Source organism: Poecilia formosa, unplaced genomic scaffold (genome assembly GCF_000485575.1).
Source record: "Poecilia formosa unplaced genomic scaffold, Poecilia_formosa-5.1.2 Scaffold113, whole genome shotgun sequence".
In the NCBI taxonomy this organism is placed as follows: domain Eukaryota; kingdom Metazoa; phylum Chordata; class Actinopteri; order Cyprinodontiformes; family Poeciliidae; genus Poecilia; species Poecilia formosa.
In genome coordinates, this window is record NW_006800052.1 from 870,795 (window position 1) to 898,285 (window position 27,491).

Here is a 27,491-nt window from a genome sequence, read left to right on the forward strand (position 1 = left end):
GACCAGAGAGACGGCCGAGACCAAAAAAGGAAAGAGGAGGCAGGGAGTGGTGGTGGTGGTGGTGGGGGATGACAAAACAAGGGATAATACTTAATGAAGGGGAACAACATCCTTCCTCACCCACATGAAATTATTCTGAGACGATGCTGCTGCAGTGCACTGCTGCTACTGCCACTTTCCTCAACCGGTTTTTGATTTAAAATCTTTATTTGTTTATATACATACATACATACATAATGAATGGACAAATTGTTTGTGTTTTATTTGTTTTGACTGCTGCGTAGTTAATACAATCCCCAATATATAGGGAAGAAGAGCAAAACAATCCCGATTAGGTTTGATGAGGGCTGCAGTTTGACATTAGACTGTGTTTTAGCCAACGACGGTTAAGAAAAGAAAATATGAAAAATGTGAATGTAACTTTCCATCTGGAGTTCAGCCTCCAAGATTTTGAATATTTGAAGAGTTTTATGGTATTTTATTGATTAATTTATCCAATGAAACAGCCTTGAGAACCTCTACATGGCTCTATATGATTCTCTCAAGGATATTTTTTTTCCTTTTCATATGCTTATTTACGTTCACGTTTTTTTATTCGACGTGCAGTAGAATAAAGAATTTGTGTGATTAAAAATAACTGCATTCAACGCGCATCATAACCTCTTTAAAGCGGAGTTATTAAGTCACCTTTCTCGTTTTGCTCAGTGAATTTACGACAGAGTTATAAAATATTTGAAAGGTAAAGTAGAAATGTATTTCATGCGACAAACAAAACTGAAATTTGTTTTGCTGGGATAAAATTTTGTCATATTTCGGCCCCTCTAAATGCCTCTCTGTGGATGCAGGAGATAACTCACTCATCGCCATGACCTTATCAAATTCGAAGAGGTGCAACTATGTCCGACCCGTTAGCCGCAGGTGCAATTATTGCCTGGGTGTGAACTGTGAGCCGTGCTTCACTCATAAACTACAGCCGCCTGTTCATCCACGGCTCCTCTACTTCCAAACCGTCTTTGTCTTCATTCCAACAGAGACTCTTCTTTTTTTGTGTGTGTGTGTGCTCATTTTCATCAAAAAGCAGTAACTTAAAGACAGAAAAACAAACAAACAAACAAAATAACATCTCAAATACAAATTTACTGATGTGGTAAATATGACCAAAGCTTGAAGTTTCATTTAAAAGATGCGGCACGGATGTGTTGGAGGAAAGCAAATATAATTTGCTGGCTATGTTTGCAGAGGTGTCTGCACATCCCTGTGCGTGACTTTGTTGGTGAATGCGTCTGACTGCACGTGTGTGTGTGCGTGTCCAAGAGAGGTCTGTACACGACCACTTGCGTCCTTCCCTGCGAGCCACATCGTAAAGCCGTCACGTTTCTCTCTCTTCTTTTATCTTCCCATCACAGTCACGTCTGACAAAAACAGTTTCCCACCACATGGGACGACTTGTTCAAACAGCGTCACGTGACCCGGCACCTCTGTGCTGTCCAGACGGGAATGAGTGAGTAACAGTGATACCTACTCCTAGGTACACACGTTTAATGACATTTCCTCTCACAACTTTGGAAAATATGTTTGTTCATCACAGTCCAGCTGTGTTTTATACGGGAAGCAGAATAATTATGCTTGGGAGCCGTCGGCACATAAACACTGCCCTGAGGATCCTCGCTTTGACGTTAAGCTAATCTTTATGCTACGACTATAATGGGGGAAGGGCAGACAATGAGAAAAACAAGAGAAATAGGAGGTTTCAGTGCTTCTTTTTAATTTTTGTTTATTTTTTAAACTTCACTCTTTATTTGGAGTCCTGCTCACCAGTGGGTGTGATTTATACAACAGATGTTGCCTGCAGGAAAGCTCTGTCCTAACACGTGATATAGCACATCTATCTACAACAATCTCGGAAAAACAACTTGACTAGGAACATGTATTTTTTTTTTTTTGTCAGCGTTCTCAAATATTACAGGAAAAGGTCCACATTTTCTCTGCAGAGCAGTTGCAGTGCCAAGCTGAAAGTGCTCTGGAAATAATCTGTGTGCACAGATTCAATCTTACGTCCAGTTTGTGGCGGGTTGCAAACTTCCATGTCAAATTAGAGAACTTTTAAGGGGTTAATGGCCAGGAACTTTTTACGAAGGCCAGCAAAACATCCACTAATTCACAAAAAAAAACACTCTGTCTGTCTGCCTGTCTGCTTCCTGCAGGACCTTGTGAGGACAAACTCCTCTTGGAGTCAGCGGCAGGCTGGTTCTGGCAAAGGGGTGACTCACCAGTGCACATCGAAAACACACACTCATAGATGGAATGAAAAGTCGGAGACGACTGGCTTTGGAGCTTACAGTGAGTCTTTTGGAAATGTTCCCTGAACGTGTGAAAACGTCAACTGTCCGCATGAGGAGTTCAGTAATTAGACACAAAATAATAAATTAACAGTAAAAGCAGTCTTGGTTGTGACAGGTATAAAAGTTAAAACGGTGTTCTGTGGAGCCATGCAGGAAACCGAGCTTGTTTTGCAACACAAACAAGAGTAAACAAGATGCACACATGCTTCCTCTGCTTTTAATTTGGCTTTATTAAAACTGCTCGTTCAGTCTGCGGGAAAAAGGCAGCTTGTCAGATCCACTGCGCCCAATCTGCATGCTTGAGGGCACAGGTTAGAAAGGTCCTCTTTCACTGAGTTACTTTTGATCAAGTCTCCCGCAGCAAACACATGTTGACATTGCAAAGGTCAGGCTCATTTGCACCCGATGCGAGGATGTAAAAGGACAGGCCAGGTTTTCACGGCTGAAACGGGAAGAGAGAGAGAGAGAGAGAGAAAGTCATGACAAGGTGCCATCCAGCAGCTTGCAGAACAGCTAATGGGAGGTTTTTGACTCCTGGAAGTGTAAACTGTGACTGGTCTGGAGGTACGCAGCTGTCTGGGGAGGAGGAGGGAGTGTTTCTGTGTTCACAGAGCCAAACAGAAGAGGTGTTACTCCTGGATCGGGATGGAGAAAGGTCAGAGAGGCCGTGGACCACGGACTCCCGTCTGTGACAACAGGTGCCTTGTGGCTTAGATTGCTCCTTATTGCCTGACGTCAATTAAGGTAGCTATAATTACGACGGATCACATCACCGGCGGCGTTTATAAGATTGCTGCCCATGATACAGCCTCGAGCAAGGTTTTCCTGGCTTCAGCACTTCGACAGCTAATTTCATCGTCCTTCGGCCTTATTCATATACGGTCAATACCAAACAAGTAGGCTGCTTCATGGCTGGAATAGGCTGCTCTGTTCAGCAAGAAATACGGGCTGATTAAATCTTTCGTTGGCTCAGTGATGGAGTGACAGAGTGGCTCAGTGGTAGAGCAGACACATAATATGTCGAGACTGCTGCTCTCAACACAGTTGTTCGACTCCTGGCCCTCGGTCATTTACTCCATGTTCTCCTCTTCACTCTCTGTTCTTCTTCCTGTCCAGCTACTGAAGAGTAAAGACCATTAGAACCACATAAACCTTTAAAACAGAGTTTGAATTGTATCTTTTTTTAACTATCTTTCATGTACAAATGTTTTACATAATACCTATCTCTTTGTCAGAATAAATAAACCAAGAACATTTACATTTTCTGCTTATTTGGACGTTAGGAAAATAAATAAGGAAGTGCAAAAAGCTAATTAGCAGACAAAAACTGTATGCCTCTGGGCTGCGGCTTAGATATTGTGTCTCGCTTCTCTGCAGTGTGTTGGGTTTAGTATTCACGCTCGCTGGACGCTTCCACGCTTTGTCCAGTCGCAATCACAAACTGGGCATGGTACGCAGTCGCTTATGGAAATTGCTACTTTTCAAACTTCCTTTCACAGCTGTATTGCTAAAATGAGCTGTTAGGTCAGTGGTGCCCAAAGCTCTGCTTATATTCTGAACAGCAGTGCACCGGTGGGACCTTGAGGGTCCTCGAGGGCCGGCGTCCTGCGTGTTTTAATTCTCTCCCTGGTTTAATGCACTTGGATCAAATGATGGCTCATTACAAGGCCCAAGAGGAACATTGACATGCTGAAAAGGTTGTTACTACCACCAGGCAGAGAACTTAAGCATGTAGGATGTCGGCCCTCGAGGACCGACTTTGGACACCCCTATGTTAGGTAAATAAGAACATGGAGAAAAGATTCAGTTTAATCCCTGCTGCTTTTTATTTCTTCCTTCAAGCCAATACCAATTTATGAACATCTGCTTGCATTTAGCTTGGTCTAAAAGTTATTGTGTTGCTTTCAGCATGAGGACAACGAAGGCCGCAGGTAAAGCCGTCTATTCTTTTTGCACTAACAACTTGGCACGCCGTCTTAGCACCGACTTGCTCCTCTGGACACTGGGTACCTCATGACATGGGCGTGTGAGTTTGTGACTCAGTATGTAATTCAGTGGATGAAGATCCACCATCAGCGCCAGTCACTGACCTGACCTTTGTATCGCTCTACAAAGGGCCCCCACCCAATCTCGTTTCCACAGCGACGCTGTTTTTGTTGCGTTGTGTTATGGAATTTTTGATTAATGCATCTTCAGAGCGTTTGCGTTCGCAAGGGTGACTTCTCCAGTGTGTCAACAGCTAAGCAGCACCCGGTCTTCACATCCTGTGCAGAAATTTTGGACTGATTCATGATGCTGACCGGTGAGAATGCTGACAAACTAAAAGTGTGTTGCTCAACTATTTTCAGTCACCAACCGACAGTCTGGGGCATGAACCTCTGCATAACTGTCATGCTCCTTTATAGCTCAACGCTCTGCTTATATTCTGCTTATATTCTGAACAGCAGTGCACCGGTGGGACATGGAGACGGCAGCGGACGATGCTCATCTCCTCCCTTGAATTGCATAAAACCCATCATCTCAACTTTCAACATTTCTGCTCAAAATAATCATTAACTCATTTCAACCCCAGTTACTTAACGCCCCGAGCCCCTCAAAATACTTCACTCCCACCCCCACTCCTATCCCATCCATCTGAGGCCATCTGGCTCTCGCTCTCTGAAGTGCCAAGCCACAGTTTAGCGAGTTTAGGGTGGAGAACCAAACTTTGAAAACAAGCCGACCCAAGGCTTTCCATCTGCTGAACCTCTGAAGCTTTTGGTGAACTTTAAATTAGGGACAAATGGAGACAGCTGCACTCGTAGGATTCATTTATTTTCGATGAGGCACCTCATAATGGAGAATTATTCCCGTGTGGAGGTGGAGGTTTAAGAAGTTTAATTTTCTGTTTCATTATTCAGACAAGACGATGGAAAAGCCTTTTATTTAGTTTTCAACACCAAAAATTAATTTCTTTTTCAGATTCATCACCAAATCAAATCGTTAATCGTTAACCAAACCCTTTTATCTTTTTAAGACAACAAACTTTGCCTTAAAAGACTAAAAATGCTGAACTGCTGAAAAAAATACTTTACTTGTGCAATCTTCGAAATATAGAAGTTGTTCTATGCATAAAAAGAAATGACTTTGTAGCTACCAACAACTTTTTAAATTGTACTGCAAATGTAAAAAAAACAACAACAAACAAACAAAAAAACATAAATTTTAGAGTATGCAACCATTTCTTGAGCATAAACCATGTTCAGTGTTTCTCTGATATTCTTGAAAAATCACAACAGTCTAAAAAGTGGAACCCAGGCCCCAGCTAACTCCTTCATATAAGTCACTACAGAAACTTGCGGCATGGAGATGAATCCTGCTTGAAAATATGGATGTTATGTAAGAAAAACAGACAAAGAGAGAAAACAAGAGATGAGGTGAAACACTTGACAAAAGCCAGGCTGCCTTCCAGAAGCTTCCACAGGGACGGCTCATAAATTCATATAAGGTTCACCAAACCTCCAAAGACGTTACATCACAATACCCCAAACCCATAATGTACCATAATAGCAGGAATTCAGGATGGGATTTTTTTTATTTTTTTTTTATGTTTTTCGTTCTTGCATAAGTTTCCCACCCATGCTGCATGAGTGAACATCCAGGAAGCTTGGGGTATAGCATCACTGGACCTGGAAACGCCAGTTAAATGATACCTTAAGGTCTGAGGTATTTTGATCCTGCACAGTTTAGGGCTGTTCCACAAATGGAAATAATTTAAAAGCTTTTTCCACATGGAAGAAAATGATGACTCAGTTTTGCTCACTTCAGCCAACAGGGTTTATGCTTTCATTCCCCCGCTGTTTCCCCAAATTTTGGTTTTATGTTCGTTGCCGCTGGCTCCGCTTGTTTCTTATGTATTGTGACAGGAGTTGCTGTATACAGCAAAAATACTTTCCAGGCGAGATCCATAAATACATTTGGCAAAACTTGGATGCTCAAGGATCATAACAAGACCTCGTCCTTTGTCTTGCTTCAAATTGAAGCTGAGTGTAAAAGTCAAGAAAATTAAATGAAGCTGTTTATTTGTGTCTGGCACGCTGAGCTTAACCAGACAGGTCAAAATGAAGGAAAGGAAAAGCGACACGATGAACGAAACCAGGCAGTTTGGAAAAAAACAAAAACAAAAAAAAGAAAAACAGCTGTTCCATGTAAGGAAACGTGACTATGTTTTTAATACGTTTCTGGTACCTTAATTAAATCTGTTTCTTGCTGAAGAACCCATAATTTTATTAGAGCAAATTACGAGATTTAGATTTAAATGAAGGTTTGGCATAAATTGTGGAACAAAGAATTGGTTTGGAAAGCAATGCTAGAAGGTTATCTATATTCCTATTCTTTTTAGCACAGAATAAAATTCTTTGTAAAGCCATGAATAAATGTTACGAAATGACTCATGAGAAATTTTGAGGGGGAAAAAAAAAAGTATTTCTCAAACTAGACAGAAATAAGATGTGTGACCTTCAGCCTCAGTCTAGCAGGGTTTCACTTCTCCTTATTCAGCTGAGTTGACATAAGTGTGACATCGTCTAGTAAATTTAATAAATAATTAAAAAAAACATATATTCTGCACCTACTTCTATGTTCTTATTGTAAAAGTATAAAGCTTGTTCAAATTTCCCGTAACAGGAGAACACCAGAACTAAACTTCTCTGATGTTGAAAAAACAAAGTGTAGGTAAGTAAATATGAAAAGTTTGGAGTTTTTTTTTTTCTTTTTCTATGGCTGGATTTTTTTTTTCTTTTTCTATGGCTGGATGATGCTAACAGTCAATGCCACCTGCTGAGAAGTTAATAAGACCATGTATGTGCATGTTGATGGTCTAACTGACTAGATTGGGCCTTGAAGACAGCAAGTACATAAAGTCATAAATAAATCAGGTTGGTATATATTGCATGACTGAGACGAAGGTTTGAGTTGATATTGCTGAAGGTCATCTCATGTTGCAGTTTGAGTCCAATTTAAAAAAATGGATTTGTGAATGTGTTTGACTTTATTTTACCATGCTATAGTCCCACACTTCATTTAGTTTTTCTTTCTGAAAGGGTGCATATTCTTTACACATTCTTTACGGACAAAATATGTTTGCATGCTGCGATAGATGTTAGTAAAGACACTACTGAAATTAATTTGAATAAAAATAAGTGCAGCCGTCCTTCCACAAAAATACCAGTAGATGGCGGTAGAATAAATATTGTACTTGATTTATCAGTACAATAAATTACTGCTATCTTGAATTTAGAACAATTCATACACAAATGTTTAGTCCGTTTCTGTAGTTTCGACACTAGTTTTACACCTTACAGTTATTTTTGACTGATTTCATGCACTGAAAGTGACTGGTGAGTATTACTCACTCGCAGGAGGATGACCCAAACTCCAGTAAAAATCCCTCCCCCAGGGGCAGAGCAGCGTCCTGGTATAAAACCGCTTCTCTCCCCTCTCCTCATTCTGGTGCAAAAGCTGCAGTCGGAACTGCCTGGAGAGGCAGCCGCAGAGAACTGAATCTCCAAAAAAAAAATCTCTCCAAGCTTTGGCTTCTACACACCTCCTTCTGTCTTCCTGTTTTTGTAGATGCTCTTTTTGTAGTTAAACTTTTTTTTTTATTATTATTATTATTAAATTTTGCATTAAAATCCGTGTCCATCCACAAAATGACTAGTGGCCCACTGACGGGGTTGCTGGTTGCGCTGTGCGTAAGTAGCGCAGTCCACTGCGCCCCGAAGAAGAGCAAAAGACAAACCGGTCAGTATCAAGTGTATCCAGACCTGTATGACTCATCTGCTCTCTCTCCAGGTAAACACAAGTTGTTTCGTGTGTGACTTTGTGATGCTTTTAAACTTACGGATTGGAATGAAATGTGAGATGTTGCATCTAATGTTTGTTTTGAGAGCGATTCAACTTAAGCTAACTGCAGCTCATAATGTGTGGTTTCACGTTTTTACTTTTCAGACAGTTGTGAGGAGAATGGTAACTCTTACCGACGGAACCAGCAGTGGGAGAAACCCTACCGTGGAAGTACATTGGTTTGCACCTGCAATGGAGCAGCGGGCATCAAGTGCAAAACAAAGCCTGCAGGTCAGTCAAAAAATCTGAAGTCCACCTCTCCAAGCCAATGTCAACAATTTCAGACGTTTTCATTAAAGCACTGACAAGCAAAGTAAAAGTGCTTGAAAGATCCAGATGTTAGATTTGAGTATTTTTACACAAATACAGGACAACAGTCCAAGATAGCCACACAATAACTCTTGACCTTTGTGCTTCCTCTGTTTTTTTGTCTCAGCGGACGAGACCTGCTACGATAAGGACAATGCCCGGACATACCGGGTGGGAGAAATCTACGAGAGACCAAAGGACGGGCTGATGTGGGACTGCACCTGCGTCAGCTCTGGAAAGATCAGCTGTACCATAGCATGTAGGTTACACTTTCATTCTAAAGCTCACAGGACAAATGTCGATGTGAAACGACAGAGAACTTGTTTATTAATGCTGCATGACACCGTGTTGCCTTTTAGTGTTAGATGCGTGTCCAAGATGCAAAAGTAATATTTGTTATATCAATAATAAACCTCTTTTGGTGATCGACAGTCCGTTGCCATGATAGTGGGAGGTCTTATAAAATTGGGGAAACTTGGCAGAAACCTCATGAGAGCGGTGAATACATGCTGGAGTGTGTTTGTCTTGGGAACAACAAGGGAGAATGGACATGCAAACCTGTGGGTGAGTGTCTCCCCTGAAAGCATTAAAACCCTTTTAACCGTTTAATCCTGAACCGTGCTTACCCATTACTCTGCTTTTTATCTTTCCAGCTGAAAAATGCTTTGACAGCTACGCTGCATCATCGTATCTGGTTGGTGAGACCTGGGAAAGACCATACCAAGGCTGGATGATGCTGGATTGCACCTGCCTTGGAGAAGGAAATGGACGTATCAGCTGTACCTCAAGGAGTAAGTACGAACTGAATCTGCGTTTAAGCAAATAGGCCTGGTTTGATTTTTCAGCGCCAGCTCATTTGTCACTATTTCCGAACCAGACCGTTGCAATGACCCCCAGACCAGGAGGTCTTTTCGGATCGGAGACACCTGGACAAAAACTGACATCAGGGGAAACGCTATGCAGTGCGTGTGCTTGGGTAACGGCAGGGGAGAATCGAGTTGTCAAGGACAGAGCACAGGCCGAGGTGAGTTCTGTTAAAGGCGGTCATGTAAACACAAATAAATATCCTGTAACTTTAGTCCTTGACATGGTTTTGATGATCTGTTAACAGGCACTGGTGTAACCCAGGCTCTGCTGCATCATCATGTGCCCACCGCCGAAGGAACCTGCCGCACAGACTCTGGTTCCTCGTACTTTGACGGGCACCGCTGGATCAGGAGCCAGGGCAGCAAACAGATGTTGTGTACATGCCTGGGCAATGGAGTCAGCTGTCAGGAATGGGGTGAGTGTATATTGAAATGGAACAGAAAATATGCTTCTCACTGAAAAATAGGGTACCGCTGTAGTGCAAACTGAATTTTTTGCGCAAATTCAATTTTGATTTCTGTCACTTTATGTCTGTTCTTACTAAATTATTTCCACTCATGTTCATGCAGAGGCCAAGAACCAGGCGTACGGCGGCAATTCTAATGGCCAGTCGTGTGTTTTCCCTTTTGTCTTCATGGGAAAGACGTACTACTCTTGCACTTCAGATGGACGCACTGACGGGCAGCTCTGGTGCTCCACGACATCCGACTACGAGAGAGATCAGCAGTATTCCTTCTGCACAGAAAAATTTGGTGAGACTCTGAAGCAGAGATGTCGTTTTTACCTTAACAACGACAGTGACTTTGTCGAGGTGTTGTGTTGACTTTTGTTACCGTTAGCCAGATTAGAGCTTGGGAGTAACTATATCATTTCTGTGAAAATTGCAGCCGTTGTGGTGACACAAGGTGGGAACTCCAATGGTGCCCTCTGCCACTTCCCGTACCTCTACAGCGGTCGCAACTACACAGACTGTACCAGTGATGGACGCCGTGACGGCATGAGATGGTGCGGTACCACCTACAACTATGACGTGGACCAGCGTTTTGGATTTTGCCCCATGGCTGGTTAGTGTGAAGTGTTTTGTCAGATGTTTTGTCAGGTTTCCAGTAAATTCATAATATTAAGCAAAAAGATTCAAAATATTCCAGAAGATTTATCTAATTTATCTAAATTCTGTTTTTCCAAGGCAAATAATTAAGTATGAAAAAATTGCTGGTAAAGGCTATCACATCCACAAATGTAGCACAGCTCTAAACGGAACTGTTTGAACTGCACGCGCAAGAAAAAAAAACAACAAAAAAAACAGTTGGTTTTATGCATTTAATTACTCTTTTCCTAATTAGCCCACGAGGAGGTATGTACCACCAATGACGGAGTGATGCACCGTGTCGGAGACAAGTGGGACAAACGGCATGACGTCATGGGTCACATGATGGAGTGCACTTGCCTGGGAAATGGCCGTGGAGAGTGGAACTGCGTTGCCCATTCGCAGCTGCGAGGTGAGACAACTGACTCCATGCAGAGTTGAAATAAAGATGATTTAAAGTTGTCTTGAGAAGACGCGCATTTGAAAGCTTTCGAGTTTGGAGAGAAAATTCATGCTTCTCTTTATGTGTTCAGACAACTGCGTTGTTGATGGCCTGACCTATGAAGTCAGCCAGCAGTTCTCTAAGCGCCACAACGAGGGTCACATGATGAACTGCACCTGCTTCGGACAGGGACGCGGCTACTGGAAGTGCGATGCTATAGGTTGGGTTGTGGCTCACTATCTTCGCTGGTCAATGCTCCACATTTCCACGTCCAACCTTCTCTGTCCAACCAGCTCAGCTTTCCCATCTGCTTGGTTTTCCTCTACTAGATCAGTGCAGAGATCAACAAAATAATGTGGTCTATCAGATTGGAGAGCAGTGGGACAAAGTCATCAGTGGGTATCACTACAGATGCACTTGCTATGGCAAAGGAAGAGGAGAAATGGGATGCGAACCGCTGCAGGCCTACCCAGGTAAGAGAAAATGCCCTTCCATAAACATCAGAATTTAGCGAATGCTAATTTCTTGCAAAGTTACCTACCATCCTATGTTGTATGTAAAACAGAGCTCCTGTTGCTGGATTTGTTTTTTTCAGTCTCAACACCCCTGTCATTTCCTTTAACCTTTGAAGTTTACAGTTTGTTTGTTTTTTTCTCCTCCCCCACCTGTTGCTGAGTAATGTTTGCTGTCCTGCTCAGATAAAATAATTCATTGTACAGGCAAAAGTTTTGGGAAACCTCCTGTCCTTATTTACACAAAAGTTGCCTAAACTGTTACTTTGAACTGAGTCGAGGAGCTAATGTTGACCTAAAAAGGGACAGCTGTGATGCTTATCGTTCTATCAGGGCCATGCACTGTTTGTGCAGGGTGAACAACCGGTGAGCCTGTGCAATGAGTTCATATGAGAACGAGGGGGCAAATAAAAGTGATGAATATAACGCGGAGGTGTCATTTCAGACTGTCAGCCGTCAGTAGGTGTTGAGCCGGTTTAGCGTCGTCTGGCGGTTTGATTCTGTCCCAAAACTCTGAATCGTTTAGTTGTAACTCATCAAACAGTCCCCGGGTCTCCTCCGCAGGTCACACTGTCATGTTATTCACAAGTCTTTTTCTTTTTCTTTATGTAAGCCACATTTTCATTTTGTGCTTTTTACTGATGCCTCTTCGACCATTTGCTGCCGATACTCCCCAGGCGGCTCCAGACCCGTCCAGGTGCTCATAACAGAAGCAGGAAGCCAGCCAGACTCCCACCCCATTCAGTGGAATGTGCCACCGTCTACCCATGTCACCCAGTACATCCTCAAATGGAGACTTGTAAGTCACACTGAGATTTTTAGGAATTTTATCTTCCCTGGTGATTTTTTTATTTTTTTTATTTTTTTGTGAGAATGCATAGAGTTTGTGGCTAAAAGTTGTGAATGAGGTGGAAAGTCTTTGTTGATTTAGTCCAAAGTTTGAGTCCATGAACTCTCTGTGACACATACTGTTGTTCCAGCTAGTTTACACACATTCCCTGTGCAGGTGAAGCCTTCTTTTGAGTGCTTCCTGTCGAAATGTTGCATTTTTTTTTTGTCTGAGTTTGGTTCTTTGACGGACTGGTAACCTGTCCAGGTTGGACACCGCCTATCATCAAATGACTTCCAGGATCATTAGTTTAAGTTGAAGAGCTCTCATGGATGCAGTTAGTTTCATTTAACAAGCTTACTGTCACCTCTGTTTATGTAAAGCTTCTCAGCAGCATGAGAGGAAATATTCTTCATCATAAAACAGAGTTGGAAGCCTTCAGCTCTTTGTCTTTTTTACTCTGTCTTGTAGAAAAACAGTCGCAACCCATGGAGGGAGGTCACCATTCCTGGCCACCTCAATTCCTACACCATCAGTGGACTGCGTCCAGGTGTGACCTACGAGGGTCAGCTGATCAGCATTATGCACTTTGGGCAACGCGAGGTCACGCGTTTCGATTTTACAACCGCTTACGGCTCCTGTAAGTTCACTGCAGGGTTTAACAATCTTTGAATGCCACAAAATCAAGAACACTTCCTTAAAGAAAATGCCTTTCTCCCCTACCCAACTAATCCCAAAAAGTGGAGACATGGGAAGGAGAGACGACGCCACCTCCGCCGATTGTGGACATGTCTGAGTCGATAACAGAGATCACCTCCAACAGCTTTGTGGTGTCGTGGACCTCGGCTTCTTCTACCATCTCTGGCTTTAGGTTGGAGTATGAGCTCATCGAGGAGGGCTCTACACCAAAGTACCTGGGTGAGTGTTTGACTCAGAATTAATTTACTTTGGAATAAACTTGAAAAGCACATTCGCATTTAACTGTTTGAGCTGTGTTGTAACTAATAACCTCTTGGGTGTTTCATCAAACCTTTTTGTGCTTCGTCAGATGTTCCCCGCACCACCACGTCGGTCACCATCTCCGATCTTGAGCCTGGCCGCAGATACAACGTCAGCGTGTACGAGATGCCCGAGGGAGACGGACACCCGAACCTCATCCTGACCACCTCACAGACCACCGGTTGGAAAAAATTTCTACCACTCTTCTTAAATAACAAGAAAATTGAGAATACATCAAATTTTGTCCAACTTTGTAAAATTTGTTTGCATAACTTCCCTGATTTCCTCCGCCAGCTCCTGATACACCCACTTTGCTTCCCGTGGATGAGATCACGGAAACCTCCATCCGCATCAGCTGGAGCAGACCTCAGGCTCCGATCACCGGTAACAACCGGCTTTCTGCGCTTATTACTCGAATGTTTGGGCTGTGTAAGTCAACTCCGTGCATGTGCTCGCAGGTTACCGCTTGGTTTACACTCCGTCAGAGGAAGGCAGCAGCACCGAGCTCATCCTCCCTGAGTCGGAGACTTCAGTAACCCTGGTGGACCTTAGCCCAGGTCTCCTCTATAACGTCAGTATCTATGCTGTGGAGGAAAACCTGGAGAGTGAGCCTGTTTCTGTGCGGGTCAGCACGGCCGGCTCGCAAAGACGAGGTACACATTATAAGTGACTGCTTTGCGATATGTTGCAAATAAGATAACTGCACAGATAATCAAATTCAGCACCACACGTATGAAGCTGGATGGCTCTTTGGTTTAGCTGATTAGATTTAGAAAAACAATTCTTACGATGTGGAAGGTTATTAAAACAAGCTGTCAGGCATCAATTATATAACTTCAATAGTAAGTTAAATATTTTTCTCATCTTCGCAGTCTGAGTTTTGACAAGCACGTGATTTATGGGGGGAGAGGGGGACGGCAAAGCCTTTCGAGATAAAGTTTTAACACTTGGAAGGACAAATGCTTATGGAGCCAACACCCCTACTAAAGCACAAACACCTCATAAATCCTTAGCACATCGTTTATAAAAGATCATCATTTCTTTTACTTTCTTGTGGCTGGACTGGGAAATCAATCCTTGAAAAATAAAAACAGATGTTGTAGGAAGCCGACTATCACTTTCATTCCTTCTGTTGCTTTAGTATTTGCTCTGGATTTTCCACCTTGTTTGAGCCAAACTTTGGCAAAAGCTCAACTTGGAAACTGTTAAAACCTTTATTGGACTTACCTTTCAAGTTTGGAATTTGAAAACAAGCTGGATGTTTCCTTTTTGATCATTATAAACACTTGGGTTTTTTATTTATTTATTATTATTACCTTTCTTCCTTGTCTAATATAAATATGGTAGAGGTCTTGCAAATATTTCACAGATCATTTGCTTTATGATAAAAAATAATATGCACATGACAAGTAAAGAATAGCTATTGGGTTACACAGATCATCAAATACCAATGAGGCAAAAGTCATAGCTGCTCTAAACCATAAAGTGAGTATTCATCCTTGTAAGAAGTAATGCTTAACAGATGTTTGTTCTCCAGAGTTTCAATAAACGTCATGAGAAACACCTGATATTTAACTATGTGTGACCAAATCTTTTCCTCTCCACAGAAAAGATCCCAGCGCCGACCGACCTGCAGTTCTACGAGGTCTCAGATACCAGGATCAGCATTACTTGGGCGGGTCCACCCACCGAGGTTACCGGCTACAGGGTGGTCTTCTCACCAATGGGCCAGGACGGCACCGAGCTGCGGCCCCTTCAGCTGCCCGTTTCCCCCAACGCGTACGCTGAAATTACCCACCTGCAGCCCGGAACGCTCTACCGCTTCTACATCTATGCCGTCAGAGGCGATTCTGAGAGCCAGCCGCTTGTTGGAGAAAAATCCACCAGTAGGGGGCACTGTTTTTATTTATTTTTTTAAACTTCAAAGCTCAGATTATAAAAAAAAAAAAAGAAATAAAACAGATTACAAAACACAGACAGATTTTTTTCACATGGGTTATGTCTTCTTTTCCCCTGCAGAACCTGACTCGCCCACAAACGTACGTTTCACTGACATCGGACATGACAGCGCACTGGTCATCTGGGATGCTCCCCGCGCTGTTGTCACTGGTTTCCGCCTCCTCCTGAGCATCGAGGGCTCCAGCCCCGTTGAGAGGAGAATCCCCGGAGTGGTCACACAGTACCCCTTAAAGAATTTGCGCCCAGACACGCAGTACACGGCAGAGTTACACTCTGTGCAGAACAATGAGCTGAGCGAGGGAACCACTGCGTATTTCACTACCAGTCAGTTGAATTGAATGAAAACTTTCACCCCAGGCTAGAATGTCTTTTTTTATGTGGAGCTTTCACTCATGTCTTCTGTCTTGTTTGCAGATCCTCGGTTGGGAAATGCTCCTCCTTTCAGCACCGAGGTCACAGACACCTCCATCATTATTAGCTGGATACCTGTTCGCAGATTCAGCTACAAGGTAAGGTCACCGCCGTTTTGCTCCGATAACTCCAAAACTGTCGCTGTTTTTATACATCAGTGAAAAGCTACATCTCCTTCTTCAATATACGAAGCTGATTAGTTAGGCAAGTAACCCCAGGAGATTAGTTGTTTTCTGAAATCTCAGCGTGTCGCTTTGGTCAGTTGTGAGCGGATTTTAGATGCTGTGCTACATTTTATGAGTATCTGCTGATCACAACGTTTTCTCTTTGCTTTCTTCAGCTTTCTGTGCTCCCGAGTGAGGAAGGCGAATCTCCTAGAGAAGAGACCTCGGACTCTGGGCGTATTGACATCAGTGGTCTGTACCCAGGAACTCAGTACACCTACAGCGTTCAACCCATTTTCAACGGCCGCAACCGTGGAAACCCCATCACCCGCAACGTTGTCACCAGTGCGTCTGCATTTCATTTGACTGGAGTGAAAACAGATCTGATAACGGCTGCTCAGCATGAATCTTTGTTAAAGTGTTTATAGCCAGAATGATGTAATGCTTATGTGAGCCAGTGCAGCACTGTTTAAACAATTTGGCGAGACCTTAACAGCTGCATAAAATCTTTTCTCTTGTGCAGCTGTGTCTCCTCCAACTGACCTCAGGGTGGTGTCCAACCCGGACACGGGAGATCTAACGGTCTACTGGACAGCCTCCAGGACATCAGGTAAATATTGACTAAGCACCCCACGCACCGCCAAGCTGCTGGATGGGACCCAGTCTAGACCTTGGCTTTAGATCCCCAGCCCACCTGGACGAATGTCTCCATTACCTCTTTCTCACAATCATTTGATAATGTGTCCAACTTTTTCAAAACTCTTTCACTCCCCTATTCTCCGCAGGGATCTCTGGCTACAGAGTGACAAGCACGCCAAGCAGTGGCCACAGAGGGAACTTTTTGGAGGAGTTTGTAGCAGCGGATCAAAACACATGCCTTCTAGAAAACCTCAACCTGGGGGTGGAGTACAACGTCAGCGTATTCACTCTCAAGGGACCAGTGGAGAGCGTACCGATATCCACTGTTGTCACCCCAGGTAGAGCCGCCAGGAAGGCATCTTTCCCTGTTAACCTCACAGCTGTGCCAAAAGAAAGCGTCTTGTTAGTAGGCAGATTGGTTTATTATTCAAATAACCTAAAGCTGTATCTTTGTTCTCATCTCTGGGCAAAAGTTTCAAACCAAAAATCTCAAAACAAAACACATAGCAGGGGCAGCAGCACAACAGACCCTGTTAACAACAAGAAGCCTGATTTCCTATAATTGTTGTAAGGCTCTTTTTCAGCCAGTCTTCAGGTAATTGTATACAAGTAAAAATATCTTGTGGATGAACAGAAACTAACCCAAAACCTCCTATAAAGACCATAAGAAAGGTTGATTCTTATTACAATGAAGTGGAGGATAGATCCAAAATTTTTGTCTTATTTTGGTAAATACAGCAAAAACACTGTTAGCCGCTTTCCATCTCAGGCAAGGACAATGTTTGTCAAACATTAAGCCAGATATTAAAAACCTTCAAGAAGGTTTTAAATCTTTGTGCAAAAGCAGTGCTAAATGCTAAAACTAACATGATCACTGGATGAGCCGTGAACTGCATGAAGATCACATTTAATACATGATGGGATCAAACTCTCCAGCATGGCCAGTAACTTTAAACACTGCATGCATTTTTTTCATTTTAATTGATGGTTACTGTTGTTTTTTTGTTTTTTTTTCATTTGCTGTGTTGTTGTTTGGCATGGCTTCTGTTACCCAGTACTTCTCTGACTGCTTTAATTGGAATGACACGTTGCTGATGTAATTCTGTTCTCCTTTCTGTCTGGTTTTGCCTGTGCTTGGGAACTGCTCTAACCGCTTTTCAGAGATCCCCGTCCCAACTCACGTTGACTTCGTCGACGTTACTGACACCACCATTGGCCTGCGCTGGATCCCTGTAAACTTTACCGCCATCACTGCTTACCGCATAACGGTAGTTACCTCAGGCCAGAGCATGCCCATCTTTCAAGACATGGTGGAGGCGTCCGCTGGTTATTACACGATTCACGGCTTGGAGCCCGGCGTGGACTATGACATCACTATCGTCACAGTTACAGAGGAGGGAGAGAGCAAGCCGACCACATACACAAAACAGACCGAAGCTGGTGATTTCTTTTTTTACCACTTAATTCAAGGGAAATTTATTTTCAGAGACACAGCGACACACTCTGCGTTTTATTTGTTTGACCCTTGTGTCGATTTTTATGCGCAAATACCGATTTCTACAAAATCTGACTTATTCCTTTCATCAAATCAAACCATTCATATGCCTTTTGTTGAATTTAGCTGTAAAATGTGCATAGTGTCTCATTTAAATAATGTCTTGTCCATAGATAACCTTCAATTTTCCATTCTTCCAGCTGTGCCAGCTCCAACCAACTTGCAGTTTGGAGGTGTGGGTCCAGACCACATCCGAGTGACGTGGACCATCCCCAACATCGCCACGCCCAGTGAAATTTCTCGTTTTGTAATCCGCTACCACCCCGTGAACACGGACGACGACGTAAAGGAAGTCAATGTTGGTGGCGCCACTAATACCTTCCTGCTGCAGAGTAAGACAACACACAGTTTACGGTGTCTGTTGCAACAGCAAAATTACATGTTGCAATTATTATTATTATTATTATTTCTCTTCTTTTCTATAAAGACCTGCAGCCCAACACGGAGTACCGTATCAGTGTTGTCTGCGTCTACGGTGAACGAGAAAGTGAACCTGCTACAGGGACTCAGAGAACGAGTGAGTATTACGGAGTAGGCTGTCTTATGAAGATGTGAAAGCTGACGGAAAATGACAAAAACTCAATTTTCATCATTTATATGGTGAAAACTGCATGTAGTTTCATATAGTTTAGACCTGTCAGAACCATCCCTGGCCTCATATTGTTCTCGATCAGTAGTTCTCCAGACTTTATGAAAGTCTTTGTGAGAATCTGTGTGGATCTTAACAGCTGATAGATGAAAACCCAATGAATGGATGATTCACATCACTTAAAGACATAACTTTCCGCTCGTCTGCTAAGAATTTTTGCTTTAATTTCTTCTCCCTTGTCCACATTTATTAAAATGAAACGGCCTCCAAGTCATTTCAAACTGTTGTTTTAGATTTCTTTCCAGATTTGTTTTTATGCTGATTTCCAATTCAGTTCAATTTCCTAAAACCTCCTTCCAGTTCTGGACTCGCCGACTGACCTGCGCTTCACCGACATCCGGACCAACTCCTTCACTGTTCAGTGGCAGGCTCCCATATCTCCTATCACGGGCTACCGATTTCGGTACCAGAAGACAAGCGGTGGGCGAGCCAAGGACGACAGGCTGCCCCCATCCAAGAACCACTTCACTGTGACCGGACTGGAACCCGAGGCTGAGTACATGATATATGTGTACGCCGTCTACGACAATGAGGAAAGTCAACCTCTAACTGGAACGCAAGCCACCAGTGAGTTTTTTTTTTTGAAGTGAGATCCCTTTAATCTTTGATTATGACCGATGTCATTCTTTTACCTCTTTTCTGTTACTGCTTTTCAGTCTCTGATGCACCCACTGATCTTGAGGTAACGTCATCCACACCTACCAGCATCACCATCCGCTGGGACGCCCCCTCTGTTGAAGTGAAGAACTACAGGATCACCTACGGAGGCACAAGTGTGTAGTCGTGACTCATTTCCAAATGCGGTCCACACTGCGCAAAAAGTGCAAAGTTCGACGGCAACATTTAATTTATTTGCTTCTAGGTGGTGAATCTCCTCAGGAGTTTACGATCCCAGGCTCCCAGACCACCGCCACCATCACTGGGCTCAGGCCCGGCACTGACTATACCATCACGGTTTATGCCGTCACAGCACGAGGAGACAGCCCTGCCTCCAACAGGCCTGTCTACATAACACACAGGACAGGTATTATGATGGGAACAAGAAAAAAAAATACACAGTTTTAAGAGATCTTATTGTTAGAAGGGATCTAAACGTTTCATTAATTCCCATTTTATTCAGATACCGAACCCCCCACTGACATGAGGGTCACCGATGTGACCGACAACGGCATTAAAGTGCGTTGGTCTCCGCCTCAGGGTCCAGTCAGAGGCTACAGAATCACAGTTGCCCCCAAGAATGGTTTGGGACCTTCCTTCTCTGAAGTAGTGGCTCCCCGTAAGATATGCTATGTTCTTACATAACATTCCTAAATACTTAAGGGTATCTTCCTCAAAAACTGACCTATTTTACTTTTGCTTTGCAGAGACGACAGAGAAGTCTTTCATAGGTCTGATGCCCACAGTTGAGTACGTTGTCAGCGTTTCTGCCTTGGGCAATGGTGGACAACCCTCCTCCCCTGTTGTGGAGAATGCTTTCACTGGTTAGTGTAATTCAAACATCTGAAACTGATGCAAGAATAGGGCTGCTTTGATAAAAAAAATATGTGTTTGATGCATACAAGAGGCTTGTATATAATAGAAAAACATACTTTAAATGTGATGTATGAAAGAAAAGAAAATCCTTGAGAAATGTCAGAAAATGACAGGATAGGATGGACATCTGCGGACAAGCTGAATCAAAATAATTAGATTCATTTTAAAGCTCCTTTAGAATTATTCCATCAATTAGAAACCGGTTTAGCACAAGACAGAAACAACGGATTTGCTGTTCTCAGTCTCTACAGCAACATTGTAAAGTCATGTCTTTTGGGATGCAGCCCTTGTAAAGACAGTGTACAAATTGTGAAAATGCCTGTTAAGGAAATGGACAGTTTTAAACAACGTAAAGGTTGGAGTTAAAAAGATCTTGAAAGATGGACACTTTGTGGAGTTAATCTCGTTTTGGGAACAGGATAAGACGTAAAAATAGATGGTGAACAAAACGAGTTAAAGCTCAAGCGTTGCTATGAAAGGAATATTTCATCCTCCTTCTTCTGTGTCGCAGCCATGGACCATCCCAAGGACCTGATCTTCTCCGACATCGACTCTACCTCCATGCGCATCACGTGGGACAGACCCGACGGCACGGTGACGTCTTACCGCGTCTTGTACTCCAGCTCAGAGGAGGGAGAGAGAGAACTTCGCCCGGCCCCCAGAGGTGATCAGGACAGCGCTGTGCTGAGAGATCTCCGTCCTGGGACTGAGTACACAGTGAAGGTCATCGCCTACAACGGCCGGACTCCCAGCACGCCGTTAGTGGGAACCCAAGCAACAGGTAGGCATTTAGGAAACACATTCCTATGCATGACTCGCGTACATGCAAGCTTAATGTTTGCTTCGGTGGCTTTCTTTTAGTAATCCCTGCGCCGACCGACATGATGGTCTCTGAGGTTGGGCCGTCTGTCTTCACGATTACGTGGCGGGCTCCAAACGCCCGCCTGACAGGCTACCGCGTGGTCGTCACCCCAAAGAATATCAACAGTCCCCGTAAAGAAATGAACGTTGCCCCAGACACCACGCGTGTGGTTGTACCAGGGCTTATGGTAAACAACGTTCTTGCACACAAATGAAAACTGAGATAAATACATTTTATTCAGTGGTGGCACATCAGTAATATGTCTTTTGTCCTTTAGGTTGCAACAACGTATCAGATTCAGGTCTACGCCTTGAAGAACTCTGTCACCAGCAGACCACTGGAAGGAGAGGCAACCACACTGGAAGGTCTGTGGCTTCTCTACTTCCCAAAATGTATTCATCGTTTGTTTGCCAAGAGGAAGCCATTTTGTAATCTTTCTAGTTCCTTTTTTTTTTTCTTTTTGGCTTTATCTGAGGCTTTATTTGGTCAGAAGAACCATTAGTGGAGTTATTATTACTGGCAGGTCAGAGGGAAGAGGCCTCCATGACAGATTACAAGAACAGTCGGCATCTTGGAAGCAAAGCATAAAGAAATGACAGATGAGGCTTAAGGCTCTTCCACCATGATGTAGACATTTGCAGAACTCACTGATCTGTTTGTAACTTGGTCAATGCAGAGGTCAGCGCTCCTCGCCGTGTACACGTCACCGATTCTAAGGAAACCTCTTTAACTCTGAGTTGGCGCTCCAAGGGGGAGACGGTCACTGGCTTCCTCCTTGAAGCTACGCCTATGAGCGGTTCTCGTGACACCATCAGAAGGACCATCCCAGGAGACACGTACACCTACACTTTGACCGGTTAGGCCTCATCTCTCAGCTAAATGAACTGGTTTGTCATCTGAAGTGGTTTGTTGGATAGGTCTCACTTCACAGTGTGCGTGTTTCTGTGTTTTTCCAGGTCTGCGGCCAGGAACCACTTATTCTATTAACTTGTACACTCTGAATGGAAACACAAGGAGCGCTCCGTTTACTCTCCGGGGTCACACAGGTATAAAACAAGTCGGTGTGCCTTATCTTTTAGACACCTTGGGAAGCATCAATGTGGTAATTTTGCATAATTGGACCTTTATAGTCACACATGGACATGGTTGACTAAGAAGAGTGATGCACAATAAAGATACGCTTTCTTTTAAGTAGGTGTAAAGTATTTTTATTTTTTTTTACAGTTTGTTAGTAGCAAGACTTGGACTACACCAACATTCACAATAACAACACATACTGAATTTGTTGTAAAACTTTAGTTGATTTATTTGAAGTATACTTTCCTTTTTTAAGGTAAAAAAAAAGGATCCATATTTTAATTGTTGCTTTACCACCAGAACATAAGACATGAACTAATGGAAGGACTTTCTCCTTCACGATTTTCTGCATTCATTGTTCTATAAATAATGGCAAGTCATTCAGGTCCTGGAGCAGCAAAGCAGCAACTTATTTTCTACTGTAAATGAAATCATCATTTGTCGAAACTTAAAGGGGGAGAATTAATTTTTTGAAAATAGTTCATGACACGCATGATGGGTTTTTTTTTCTCTGCAGTTAAACCCGTGGTTCAGGCTCCTACCGGCCTCCAGTTTACATCTTTGACCCCCACTGCCATCTCCTTCACCTGGCAGCCACCTCCCACACAAATCACCGGATACTACATCACCTACGAGGAGACGGGAAGAACCCCGCAGGAGCTCATCCCACAACCCCACGCTGGCCAAAACTACGCCACCATATCTGGTACGTCCAAATCATTTCTTGTCCAACTAATACGATCTAATTTCAGAGTTAAACAGTACCAAAGTCTTCTTAAAACAAAGTAGCCACCCTTTGTATTTTTTTTTTTTTTGCACTAATAAATTAACTATACGTGATGTGCAATGTTTCTGTTCAGGTCTGAAACCAGCCACAGAGTACATCATCAAGATCATCGTCATCCAGAACGGACAGAGGAGCACACCTCTGGCGGGAAGGATCAGGACTCGTAAGTATTTACATTTTATATTAAAAACAAAGTGGTTGCAGGTAAATGAGTTGGAAAAATATTAGATTTGAGCCTCTCCTTTTATTTGCTCAAATGCATTTTTTTTGCTGTAGAAAGCCTACTACATTCAAACAGTGTTTGGCTCTTTTAAAAACATACCTGTTTATAGTTTGAATGTCTTCACAAATGTCATTCAAAAATATCTGCGTGTGTTTGCAGCGCTACGTCATGAAATAGTTGCGTTTTAGTCCAAAGCTGCAGATGTGCCGCGTCCTGTGTGGCTGTGACAAATTAGCTTCGCCGTAGCTCTGCCTCATCTAACCTGCTTGCTTCCCTAACCTCGTCTCTCCCGCCCAGAGCCAGACTCCCTGCTTCCCCAGCCTCTGCCGCCGCCGTACCACACCGGTGCTGGCGACAGGCTGGATGTGCCCGAAACTCACATAGACAACCAAGTCCAGTTTACGGGACCCAACCAGGATGTAGTTGGGGGTGTGGAGTACACAGAGTTTAACAACAATGGAGGCAACCCGCAGTCGCCCAATGAGCAAGTCCGTGAGCCCCTGGTGTTTGTCCCTCTCCCCGATGCAGAAGGCCATAGGCAGCCTGTCGTGAAGCTCAAATTTCCCATCAGAGCCTCGCTTTTTAACGAGACAGGAGTGCCACAGGAAGCCCAGACTCAAACCAGCATTTCCTGGAAGCCTTACAGGCAGAGCAATTCCTACCTCCTGTCCTGCAATCCTCTCACAAGCAGAAATGAGAAGATGTTCACGGTAAGGAGCGAAACCCAAAACGATTTTAGTCAGCGCAGCATGCAGCCGGAGCCATGTAACTCATTTCAAATTCAATCAATTCCCGATCTTACAGGCCCGCCTGCCAAGCACAGCCACCACCGCCACCCTGATAGGACTCACTCCTGGAGAAGACTACAATGTGATAGTGGAGGCGCTGCTGGGCGCGCTCAAACACAAGATTCTGGAGCAAAAAGTCACAGCTGGAAACAGAAGTAAGCTCAGTGTTCGGGGAAATAGCGATGCAGCGTCTGCAATGACCTGCTGGGGAGTCTGGACTCCAAACGGGGCAGACAAAACAAAAATGTCTTAAAATATAACATCTCTGATCCGTTTGGGAAAATATGCAGCAGAAACAGACTCGTAGTCGTTACTACTGTAATGGCATTAAATGTTGGGATTAAATATTACAAAAACTAATTAGAAATATTTTATCTTATAAAAAAATGACAGAAAAGTTGTAAATGATGTTCTTAAACAATGAAATTTGTTGAATTTTTTCTCTTTTTTTTATTCTACTTTTGTCAGCATAGACTTCAGCACATGGATGCAGTTCAGAAATGTTGATACTTAGCAAGTTAGCCAGATTTATAGCCAGAGGAAATATAAAACAAATTTTAAAATCCCTTTTCTTTTCAACCAGAAAATTCTCACTAAAAAAAACCCCTTAAGATGGAAAAATATTCAAGATAAATTTGAAACAACTTGCAACTCTCAGATCAGATTTCATATTTCTGGAGACTTGTTTAGATATTCAACATTATACTATGAAAATGAAACCGTGTTTATAAGCAGACTACAAAAATGATGTCGATCTGTGATTTTTTAAAAATTTAAATTCCCAATCCTAATCTTCTGCCAGTATCGAGTGGAGTCCCCACCACCAACGACCCATGTTACGACGCCTTCACTGCCACCTACCACGACGTCGGAGGCGAATGGGAGCGCATGTCCGAGACGGGCTTCAAGCTGTGGTGCCGCTGCCTGGGCGGCGGTCACTTCAGATGCGATTCATCGAGTGAGTTTTTGCGGGGTGCTCACATATTCGAACATAACCGAGCAGGTTTCTCTCGATTTCCGTTACAAGTTTGTCTCGTATTGCAGAGTGGTGCCATGACAACGGCGTGAACTACCGCGTCGGAGAGCAGTGGGATCGCCAGGCCGAGAACGGACACCTCATGAGCTGCACCTGCTTGGGAAACGGCAAAGGAGAATTTAAGTGTGAACCACGTAAGGCTTCTTTCGCACCCAGAGACGTTTTCTGACGCCGTTGTTGAGGAGTTTCCGATGCAGCCGAGTTTTACTGTGCGCGCCTTTTCACACAGACGCGTCGGTGTGTTACGATGAAGGCAAAACCTACCAGGTGGGCAGCCAGTGGCAGAAGGAGTACCTAGGCGCTATCTGCACCTGCACTTGCGATGGAGGACAACAGGTTTGATAAATCGGTCCTTCAGTTTATTTGTGGTGAATTAGATGGAGCCTTAATTGACGTGTGTGTGCATGCTTGTGTCTCACAGGGATGGCGGTGTGAGAACTGCCGCAGACCAGGCTCTGACGTCACCCTGTTGGAGTCTGTCAGATATGGAGAAAACACACTTCGAAAAGTGAGATGAATATATATTTTTTACAAGTATTGAATATAGCTCTTTTCATCAACTCCTCATGTTGACGTTGCACTCTTATGTTTCAGAATATCCATTGCCCCATCGAGTGCCTCCGACCTGAGCTGCTAGCGGATGGAATCACTCATCAAAATGCGCAGAAGTAACTTCTCGTACGGTCGCGTGACTCTTGCTTTCGCTCCGTCACCGCCTCAGTTGCTGCACTGTCTCACCTTGTAGAAGCCATGCTGTTAGTGTGACTGCATTATCACTTTCTATGGCACATTCACGTAGCTTCCTGCCCTGCTGCCTGGTCTGTCCAGATCTTTTTTTTCCAAGCCAGTCAGTTCACTGTTGAAAACACCTGCCTAATGACTGAACTGAGGGCTCTAATGACCCATTACAGCTAGATGTAAATAAGGTTATAAAGGCTACTTATCCAGCTGGCATTTGTTTTCCATTGACATGTTTTGGATCTACTCATCATAAAACATCGTCAGAAAGTAAGCACTGTGTTTAAGAATGCAAAGTAGTTGGCATTTTTAATTGTCTACAAGCATCTGGTTCTTTTTTGTAACCCTTCGTTTTGTAGGTGGAAGGGTCGCACTGTGTGTGATTGACGAACCTTTAACATCTTTTTTTTTTACCAGTTCATCCCTTTAATGACGCTATTCGAATGTTTGAACTAGGCTGTGAGAATGTGAACCGGTCTATTTTTGTACTTTGTCAGTGCCAATGTTGTTTCTGTCTTTGACAAAAGTCCCTTGTTTTAATAAAGCTGGAGAGATTCTAAATTTTGAATGTTGTTGTATGATCATCTCTATTTTTTGTTCTACAAACAAACAGAAACTTAAGACACTAGGGGAATAACAACTCTTTTTTTGGGGGGGTGAGGGGGAAACATTGCCGTCTTGTATAAAGCAAATAATGCTAGCATGCAATCAACTACTTAACATTCATTTTGTTCATATGTTGCCAACTTTAAATTAGTATAAAAACACTCAGGTAAGCCGAGTTTCGAAATCAAACAAGCAATATGACCAAAAATAGTAGTTGCGAATTTGTTCATGCATATTCTATAGAGAATCGTGATACTAAAATAAGTGGTTGTTTTTTAAATATTGGTGGAACAAACTTGTCATTTTTCAAAATGCGATAAATTCAAAATTACTTAAAATAATGTACTAGAAAATGCAACTAAATACCAAGTTAAAAATTAAAGAGAAGGAAGATAACAGACCACAAGAATAAAAACAATACTACTCAGCAATTTATTTGAATTACCTACATTCTACATTCACAGCTACTTTATTGCTCACTCATATTAGAACGCAGCTAGTGTTACAAAAAAAAACTAGTAGTGATTTCTACACTTCTACAACAGTAACAGTAGGAATGTCTCAGTATCAGAAACGTTGGTAATGCTCAGTGATGGAAGAGTCGCAGGCTGGTGTGCACCAGAGTGATGCCCAGCTCATTGCAGGCGTTAATCACAACCTCATCAGCAGCAGAGCCCGCAGGAGCTGCGATGAACTCCACACCGCTCTGCATACGGACAGACAGAAGAGACGGTTACTCTGCAAACTGGGCTGACTTTCACGCATGCTAAAGAGCGTGTACATGCTTAGAGTGCAATTTACCCGTTTGGCTCGATCTATGTTGTCTCTGAAGGGAAAGAAGGCGTCCGAGCTGACGGCGACGGCCTGCAGGGAGCTGATCCAGTTCTTCTTTTCAGTAGCCGTCAGAGACTCCGGCACCTCATCGTACATGGACTTCCAGACAGCCAGGTCTGGGCCCTGCAAGCATAAACCACACAAAAAACTTAAAAAACAAACAAAAAAAAACAAAAAAAAAAAAACACAACATCATCAATTTCCGTTTTGGTCACAGACCACAAATCCTTTAAACTAAACACTCTTCTGTTTTCTACTGCTAGTCTCACAGCTTGGGACAAACTGTAGATGGACTGAAAAGATTAATTGCGATGAATCAATTACTTAAACAATCATCAACTAATTTATTAATCGATTAAT

The 27,491-nt window shown here is 43.2% G+C and overlaps 2 protein-coding genes across 3 annotated transcripts in view; one reads left to right on the top strand and one right to left on the bottom strand.

Moving 5' to 3' along the window:
• The first annotated feature begins 7,844 nt into the window (after positions 1–7,844).
• LOC103143542 (fibronectin-like) lies at positions 7,845–26,259 on the top strand. 2 transcript variants are annotated; one of them, XM_007560114.2, is made up of 46 exons: positions 7,845–8,174; positions 8,331–8,456; positions 8,662–8,793; positions 8,967–9,098; positions 9,188–9,325; positions 9,412–9,558; positions 9,646–9,816; positions 9,971–10,153; positions 10,289–10,465; positions 10,745–10,900; positions 11,022–11,150; positions 11,260–11,403; positions 12,120–12,241; positions 12,743–12,911; positions 13,013–13,189; positions 13,320–13,451; positions 13,565–13,654; positions 13,729–13,923; positions 14,878–15,156; positions 15,290–15,553; positions 15,644–15,738; positions 15,981–16,149; positions 16,328–16,414; positions 16,590–16,781; positions 17,605–17,883; positions 18,139–18,330; positions 18,426–18,515; positions 18,948–19,214; positions 19,304–19,420; positions 19,510–19,671; positions 19,768–19,923; positions 20,012–20,128; positions 20,692–20,961; positions 21,042–21,229; positions 21,320–21,407; positions 21,719–21,898; positions 21,999–22,088; positions 22,637–22,825; positions 22,980–23,069; positions 23,427–23,839; positions 23,934–24,072; positions 24,720–24,875; positions 24,962–25,087; positions 25,183–25,289; positions 25,375–25,461; positions 25,548–26,259. In XM_007560114.2, exons 1-46 carry the CDS (start codon positions 8,033–8,035, stop codon positions 25,623–25,625), a joined length of 7,329 nt encoding a protein of 2,442 aa, XP_007560176.1. In that variant the 5' UTR covers positions 7,845–8,032; the 3' UTR covers positions 25,626–26,259. The 2 variants fall into 2 exon arrangements, with proteins under 2 accessions (XP_007560176.1, XP_007560175.1); XM_007560113.2 differs by lacking the exon at positions 17,605–17,883.
• A 447-nt stretch (positions 26,260–26,706) lies between these two features.
• LOC103143607 (bifunctional purine biosynthesis protein PURH-like) overlaps positions 26,707–27,491 on the bottom strand; it is a 1,446-nt gene continuing 661 nt past the window's right edge. The window contains exons 2-3 of the mRNA XM_016675373.1: positions 27,099–27,295; positions 26,707–27,003 (exon numbers count right to left, since the gene is read on the bottom strand). Coding sequence (XP_016530859.1) covers positions 26,884–27,003; positions 27,099–27,295 — 317 coding nt within the window. The 3' untranslated portion in view covers positions 26,707–26,883. The remainder of the gene's footprint in view (positions 27,004–27,098; positions 27,296–27,491) is intronic.